This window comes from Opisthorchis viverrini, assembly GCF_000715545.1.
Source record: "Opisthorchis viverrini unplaced genomic scaffold opera_v5_372, whole genome shotgun sequence".
Taxonomy (NCBI): domain Eukaryota; kingdom Metazoa; phylum Platyhelminthes; class Trematoda; order Opisthorchiida; family Opisthorchiidae; genus Opisthorchis; species Opisthorchis viverrini.
The window spans coordinates 422,863-431,600 of NW_008752030.1; the positions used below are offsets into that span (position 1 = coordinate 422,863).

General features: G+C 47.3%; 1 protein-coding gene across 1 annotated transcript in view; it reads left to right on the top strand.

Annotated features, from left to right (window-relative positions):
* The window catches only part of T265_10490 (hypothetical protein), a gene marked incomplete at both ends in the record, with an annotated part of 38,152 nt that overhangs the window by 8,482 nt on the left and 20,932 nt on the right, over positions 1 to 8,738 (top strand). The window contains 3 exons of the mRNA XM_009176872.1: positions 3,299 to 3,396; positions 6,119 to 6,190; positions 6,626 to 6,722. Of these exons, the coding sequence (XP_009175136.1) occupies positions 3,299 to 3,396; positions 6,119 to 6,190; positions 6,626 to 6,722 (267 nt within the window). The remainder of the gene's footprint in view (positions 1 to 3,298; positions 3,397 to 6,118; positions 6,191 to 6,625; positions 6,723 to 8,738) is intronic.

Genomic DNA, 8,738 nt, shown 5'->3' on the forward strand with positions numbered 1-8,738 from the left:
GAACTAGTTTTCGTATCAAGTTACGAAAGCTCAAATACGAAGATAGGCTGCACCATAAATCTGAGATAGTCTAGGCATATGAGTGTTAACAGTGGTCTTTTTCTCTGTTCAGTTGTAACACCATTCCGGTGCCTAGCTGGAGTGTTGCCCAGCGGTCCAGATGTAGGAGCTGGGTTCGAACCACGGCCAGTAAGTTCGTGTCCTAATCCTTGAGCTACTTCGAGCTCGGTACAAGTGGCTTACAATAAGTTGGTCCTATTTATAGCATAACTAGTGAGGGGGAAATGCTTCGATATTTCGAATGCCAACCTAACGGAACCCAAAGACAACTTTTGCACTCCATAGTTGCTTGAGGATTGTCACAAACCAGAGTTCCATTCGAACTGTGGTTGATTGGCTGGCATGGAAATACGCGATGCATTACTCCTCAGAAACTGATAACAGGTATAGGAAAGCGAATCAGTGAGCCAAGGTTGCGCATAACTCACATCTTCAGCTAGCGGATTCCAACGATAGTCTGAGGCTCCTAAGATACCGAGTGGGTAGTGTACTCTTCATTAATTGAAGCAAATTTATGACGGTGCCCCAATTCACACACAGTCGATCTGGGGAAAAGCGAGCTGGCTCAAGTGTTTAGAGCGCGAATTCACTGACCCGAAGGTCCGTAGTTCGAGCCCGACCTCTGCCTCTCGATTTCCTCTGTCTAGGCTTGGGCAACCCTCCAGCGTCCCAGCCCTCGTGCAACCTTCGGGTGGCATGGCAGCTAGACACCGAAAGCTACCTACAGCTGAACGATGTAAAAAATAATATCTTTTTTTTAACGTATGAATTATACGCGAGAAACGCTCTGTGTCAACTGTAAGGTTCCATTACCGAAAGGGTGCTACAGCTGAACGATGTAAAAAATAATATCTTTTTTTTAACGTATGAATTATACGCGAGAAACGCTCTGTGTCAACTGTAACGAAGGTTCCATTAAGCTATTACCCCTGGCCTACCGATATCCTGACAGCTAGACACAACTCAAGCAATGGAATCCCAACCTAGTTATGGGCAACGTTGCACTCAACCCCTCTTCCCCATTTAGTCGACCGCCTCATCATCTCTTTGTCGAAATGAGAAAGTTTCCTTTTCTCGGATCGATACTGACCAAATGTGCAACCGACAGCACGTACTGAGTTTGCATGGTTGCTTTCGCTTTCCCCCTTACCACTAGCGCGACTTCGTTTGCTCTGTCGCCCCTCTCCTCAGTTTTTTTCTGGACTAGTTTACTGATGGGACTCGCCACCGAATGAAAAACGTGGCCATTTTTTTGTGGTAGCCAAAACAACTGGTGGGTGCCTTTCGTAAGTCACGTCTGCTCTCTGTGTGAGGCATGCTACGAAAGCTTGCAAGTTCGCAAAAGCCATTTTCTTCTGGGGAATGATGTGTTATCCGGAGGGCTACCGTGCTCAGGTTCGTTGGGTCGTTGGCAAATAACTTGTTGCAACAGTTAGAGTCGTCACTATGGGTTGGAGAAATCACTTTTTGTTGAACCCCGTCGGACAGTAATGGAAATGAAACGTGGATCCAATGACAGGGCGATGTTTAGCAGGTCATATCGTGCCCATATACTTGGAGTGCTTGGCGAGATTGGCCTTCTAATGACCTCCTATTCCAACATATTGTAATGTAAGCTAAAAATATCCTTACCGGTCCATCGCATCCCATAATTTCACGCGTCATTTATTCAACAAAACGCGTCCAATGAGGCTTAAACTAGACATTAGTCTTGTTGGCCATTAGATTTCTCACTCAAAGGGCACCGTTTTTGCTGCATTTTCGACTTATTGTCTTCGTATAGACCAAACTATAGGTTAATGGATACAACAGTACGAGGAAATTCTGAGTTTGGCTCAGATGAATTTATCGGCTGATTGATTTCTTATGTGGGCTCAATCACCAACAGGTTGTTTGATGAATTGGGGCGTTGAAGCCTTGAGTGACAGCAAAATACCTTCATGATTCCGAGCACGCTCGGATTTCACAGTTTTATTCGCCAACCTTTTCGCGGGCGACGTTCTTGAATGCTTCTCCCGGATGTGTCTTCCTACAGTTTGCGTTGAACTGGTCATGGTTGCTTCTATTTTGGATATGCTCCTCCAATCGGATGACCGTATCGTCAGCCACTGAAGATCTATGTGAAGCGCTAGGTGATGAGACCTGTCCGTCACCAGTGGGTACTACCAACACCCTGTGTCAGATCCTCATTGAAGTTAGGACATGAGATGGCGGACATCACGTAACTTAGCTATTATGCCGTGGAGTATCTGTTGGCCTGTTGTTTTGATTCTAAAAGTCACTCATTCAACACAGAAAAGCAATTTTTTGGAAAGTTTCTGGACAAGATAATCCCACTTAGTCGTATTCAACGGGTTAGTTATCCTCTCGAGCCCACAATGCTCACTTTATCAGACTTGTTTAAGCTCGAGATAGTGGTCAAGGCGTGAGCTTACTGACCGGAAGGTCAGTAGTTCGAACCCGACCTCTGCATATCGACTTCTTCCGTCTAGGCTTGGGCAGCGTGGCAGTATCCCAGCCCTCGTGCAACCTTCGGGTGACATGGCAGCTAGGCACCGAAAGGATGCTACAGCCGATCCATTATATTAAGTTGTGTCACTTGTTTGAGCAATCGTAGCGAGAAACAACCAGTAAACCAAAGCTTACAACGTATATTGAGTGAAACTGAGCGTGTCTACAGACTCATTCGCACAAATACGTTCAGGCGTACATCGGGTTGTTTCCCACACAAATCTCCGAAATTCCGCACCACCACCGCAGTCCAAATTCGGTGAGTAATGACTTCCACTCATGTCTTTAATTGCTTTCTTTTGGGTAGGGCTTCACGAGTGAGAAAAAACTTGCCAGCGATACGTGTGTGAACGCGATCGATAGTTGAGCAGTCGTAGTACTTGTTCTACTAACTATCCCGACTGCAGAATTATCAATGGTCTGTGATAATAATCGTTCAGCTGTAGCACCCTTTCGGTGCCTAACTGCCATGCCACCCGAAGGTTGCATGAGGGCTGGGATACTGCCAGATTGCCCAAGCCTAGACAGGGGAAGTGGGGAGGCAGAGGTCGGGTTCGAACCACGGACCTTTCGGCCAGTAAATTCGCGCTCTAACCACTTTGGCCATCTTCCCCTCAATGATCTATGAACATTCTCATTAAGGGTTTTGAGACAGTCTTCACTAATGAATCGGTCACCAGCTATTTCATTCCAGTTCACCTACAGGTAGCTGTTCTTCTGTTCTCAGGAAAGGCACATGATTCATGAAGGTGACAAAGAGTCCACAGTTGATTATCATTTGTCCTGCTTTCTGCGCAGCAACCACTGCCCTGCGGATATCACTACGTGAGTTTCTTCCACCTTTCGCTGCGTCATCGATTTGCATATACAGAGCAGCTTCTGACCTTTTTTGCAGATAATCTGACGGATCTTCGGTTTCTCTTTTCCGCCCAGTGCGGTAACAGGTTTCCGGGGACACAAGGAATGCACTGTGAGGGTTAAACGATACCGTTGTCGCAAAGTACATTCGACACGGAATTACCAGTGTCGAAACGAGTTGTTTGTTAAGTGGGTGCATGTTTGTAAGCGCTTGTGATGGGTTTCAAAGATGAATGCTCATCCCATTTGCCCTGATTCAAAAGTTTTCCCGATAGAGTAGTTGTTGTATCGTCCCGATAGAGTAGTTGCGGGTTGTATCGTTTTGTCCAGGGACTGGGGAGTACTGACCGAACAAAATTGGCTTGGGAGGCCTTCTTGAAGGATTCTTTCTAAAACCTACGCTTTACCTTGCGTATCGTGTGGTGGTAGGTGGCTAGTCAAACCTGAGAGCTCGTCTATTAAGGCCCAGATGGATTCAAGTTTCTCGCGCTCAGCAGATGTGTTTGGATTCACTTCGGTTTTTTCCCGTCAGCCTTTGATAAGTTTCGGACGGTCGTGACCAACCATTGATTTAGCAGTATTTGAGTTTTTCGGACCTAATGCATACTACTTGGTCCTTGGAAGACTCCAGCCTAGCTGCTCCTGTGACCCCTATCACAGAGGACAGTGCGACTTTATCCCCAAACCGCCTTGTATTACGGTCTATCACTCGGTTCCGTTTGTCTAATCCAGTCTGTTGGTCAATGCCGAGAGACTCACTTTTTATAGACGGTGTAAACTGGTTCATTCATCTACCAATGAAGCGTTCCGGCTGTGTCCCCATTTCGTGTAAACTGGTTCATTCATCTACCAATGACTTGCTTATGAAGCGTTCCGGCTGTGTCCCCATTTTCTTCACTGCCAGGACGACTATTGTGTCTGTTCCACCAGGCATTCGACCTCATCCACTGCGTGTACTAGATCTCATTTCACACCGAAAATTATTCGCTATTTCATCGTTTGGTCGATGCAGGTGGCCCAAGTGGTTAAAACGCGAATTTACTGACCGGAGGGTCCGTGGTTCGAACCCGACGTCTGTCTCTGGGCTTCCTCTGTCTATGCTTGGGCAAACGGACAGTGTCCTAGCCCTCATGCAACCTTCGGGTGACATGTCAGTTAGGCACCAGGAAGGTTCTACAGCTGAACGATTTTTTGGTCGATCCAGACGTTTTTCGCAGAATTATAGCTGATGACCATAGATTGATGAGCCGTCCCATGGGTATCGTCATTTTTGGCTTCGTATGAAACCGGCTCACAGTAATTCCTATGGCTATTGAGTTGATTAATCAGCCTGTAAGGGACTGGAGCGACGGATTAGCTTGGTTGAGTTAGCCAGTGCGATAGTCAAGTGGTGCAATGGTAAGTTGATACACGTGATAACGCAAATCCATCACTCTATAGTATGCACCGCTGTTCAGGAACCGTACCAACCAGTCGAGACGGTTGTTGTCCGGCTTCCGACCCCAATAGTCAGTATCTTCTCACCCTATTGATTGGTCTGGTCAAAGTCCTCATAGTTTCGCTGGTGTTCGTCAGCTTACTGAATACGGCGCTTCGTAACTGCGTGGCAAGTCCGAAACCTAGTGGTATCCACTTTGTTACGAATAGGCGCCCAACTTGCGGTCTCCGGCTTCCTGCTAATCTTATCGCTCTAAGAAGCGTCTTGTCCAAGGCACTGAACCAAGACTACGCGCTGCAAAACAAAATCGTTCAGCTGTAACATCCTTTCGGTGCCCGGCTGCCGTGCCACCCGGAGGAAGCACGAGGGATGGGATACTGCCAGGTTGTCCAAGCCTAGACAGGGGAAGTGGGGAGGCAGGAGTCGGGTTCGAACCATGGACCTTCCGGTCAGTAAATTCACGATCTAACCACTTAAACTATCTCGCGCTGCAACACGCACACTAATTGAGCCATTTGCACAGACCACTAAGATTTAGATATCTCAGTGGTTAATCCGCGAAATTACTGACCGGAAGGTCCGTGCTTCGAACCCAACCCCCAAGCATCTTGACCGCTCCTATCTAGTCTTGTGCTTTCTTTGGGTAGCATGACAGCTAGGCAGCGGACGAGTGTTACAACCGAGTGAAATACACTCGTTTACGAACTAATTCGGTTTTGTGTGAGACTCACCTGGAACCCAGCTGAATCTCTCGTTTATGCTGTTTCTAAGCAACTGCATGTGCTCCACCAGGTCGCCTCATGTTTCATTTGGTACGATATTCGAGATATCGCGATACATTTGTGGATGTAACACACTACTCATGAGGTTGCTGAAAATTCTTCGACAGCCCACGACCGGTCCCGCCTTTCTTGGGGCCCATCAGGTAGGCGCAGTCCTCGAGATTCCGTCAACCTTAGGTTCTACTTGAACCCAAATTGCATGTGCGTGCTGAGCTCCAAGAAGGGCGAAACTGGTCGTGGGCTATCGAAGAATTTTCAGCAACCTTATGAGTAGTGTATTGCGTCTGTAATTTACTATTATTATTATTACGATCACTACCAGGTAGTAATGAACTCAACTGACACTTCACTGCTTGGAACTCTGAGCAAGGAGGGTCTTTGTGCAATTCCGGCGCTCATGTGTTTAACTGATTGTGTCTACCTGCTTGCTCAGTGTATTCATCAAGTTATCCGTCCGCTTCTCTTACAGGTTGGCAGGCTTTAAAAAACTGAAGCAAGTGGATCGGGATGCTGTTACTCTGGCCCACACAGAGGCCACCAAGTGAGTGTTGTACCCTCAACCTGAAGGACGCCCCATCTTACCCAGTCGTCGTTAGTTTGTCCCTGTGAATAAGACAGTGCGAGATGGCTCAATGGTTAGAGCGCGAAGGTTCATGATTCGAACCCGACCTCTGCCGCCTCCCGACTCCCCATGCCTTGGCTTGGGCAGCCTGGCAGTATCCCAGCCCTCGTGCTTCCTCCGGGTGGCACGGCAGCCGGGCACCGAACGACAGTACAGCGGTCCGCGCCAAAAAATCTCTCATAATACGAATTTTCCAATATAGCAGTACACACTTTCGATAACCATATACGATGCGGTAGCCTTCCAAGCATCAGACAATCCGGTTATTATCCACTTTCAGTCTGTATACATGCCTTGTTGGTCGTTCTTTTCATTCTACAACGTCTAACTGTAGGTTTCCATTACGATTTTTAGGGAGAATTTGAAACGTGCCCGACCGGCGGAAACGAACGACAAGGGACCGGCGGCCAAGAAAACCAAAGTGGACAAACCGGCTACGGATGATGAACAGGTTAGTGGTAATATTTTTTTAAAAAAAAGAGCCAGTAAGTTGTTTCTGATGAATTTTTCGGGTTTAATTAACCCGAGAAATTATCGCAAAGGTAAGAACATGACCACGAATGTTTGTGGGGCGAGATGGACCAGGCGGTTAGGGAGCGAATTTACTGACCGGAAGGTCTGTGGTTCGAACCCCACCTCTGCCACTCGACTTCCCTTGTCTAGGCTTGGGAAACCTGGCGGTATCCCAGCCCTCGTGCCTCCTTTCTGTGGCATGGCAGCTAGGCACCGAAAGGGTGCTACAGCTGTACGACGAATGTTTGAGCATTCTACTTCACGTCACGACAAATTCACCCTTCAGAAGGATTAAACCTCTTCAGTTATTGCGCTGTGATATTGCTGTGTTATTGCGCTGCGTTAGAGCTAGCCAAGGCAAACGCGAGTTACAATTAGCACAGAAAATTGGTTTGCGCCATCTTGCGCATAACCTATTCGACGATCTAAATCTTGTCGAACGCAATGGATATCTAAAGGATTTATCGTGCCGGAGTTTTGTCAGTATAAACTTCAGGCGTCCAACCCGGACAAGCTTAACGTTTCTGTGTGTGTGTGTTGTATCTTGCGACCGACTTGACTTGGTGCTCTGCTCACTATGGTATGTCACCAGACACGGTAGCTTTTAGTGAAGACAAAGGAATGTTATTACCAATCTATTTATAGGGTTATCTTAGAGTTTCCACAAGGTCACGCCTGAATCTTCCTAAGACACAAATGCTTGATTCTGATTGGCTAACATTCTGAGCAATCAGAGCACGCCTTCGTCCTCTCCACGACACATCCGTCCAATCGATGTGATATTTAATTACTTGGATCGGCCCGCCTCCGGGCATTTAAGTATCGAATCCGGAGCCGCTCTAAACATCCTAGCGATCCATGTTGATCGATTCCTACTCATATGTTCTAATCGAACAACTGCACACAATCTGCCGTTACTATGCCCCCAGAATTTCCAATTGGACGATTTTCGGGTTACCCAGTTAGCTGTTAACTTGACCTTCAAGGTTGCTTTTGGTGTGACCATCTCAGATATGTGCTTTTCCATCGACGGCTGCAGGTAATTGCTATCCCTTTACCAAATCCGATCAGATTCAGCGGCGAACTCGACTTCCAGGCTGTTAAAGTACCGAAAAATCGCTTTGACAAAGTTCCGCATAGGTCACGCAGATTTCCGCAAATCCTGATTTGCGGACGATATTACTCTACTTGGTTCAGATCCTTCCCAAACGCAAATGATTTTAAATAACCTAAATAACTCTGCCGCACGGTTTGGCATCGGCTGCTATAAGACTGGGTGGGACCAAACCTACATTCCATGCTTGCAAGTGAGCCAATCGACGTGCTAGATAAATTTGGTCATCTAGGCAGCTCTGTAAGCTCGGCGGAGAATTGGGTCAACCAATACACGGAGCATGTACCCAAGCCAGCGGTACATACGGCTGCATACTCACGTTACTGAGGGTGAAGGACTTTTTCGGAAGTTCCGTTCACAATCTGCAGATGGTGGGCAATTGAGCTTGTAAGCCATTCGCCTCACTTTATTCTTCCTGCCCGACGTAACTACGTTCACGTGTAACACGCTTTAGGTGCCTAGCTGCCGTGCCACTCGAAGGAAGCACGAAGGCTGGGATACTGCCAGGTTGCCCAAGCCTAGACAAGATCATTTGAGTGCCTGGGGTCGGGTTCGAACCACCGATCTTTCGGTCAGTAAGTTCACGATCTAACCAGTGAACTATCTCGAGCTCCCCCAAGGATGTACACGAGGTGAATAACTTGAGTATCGGGCTTAATCAGGCTGGATTCTGACAGAAGAGGCCTTGTTATCCACAGAATTTCCGCTGAAGAAGCATGGCAATAATCTGCTTTATGTAGCATTGGAAACGTTTATCATTCTCACCACCAAGGGGTCGAGATGGCTCAAGTGGTTAGAGCGCGAATTTACTGACCGGAAGGTCCGTGGTTCGAACCCGAC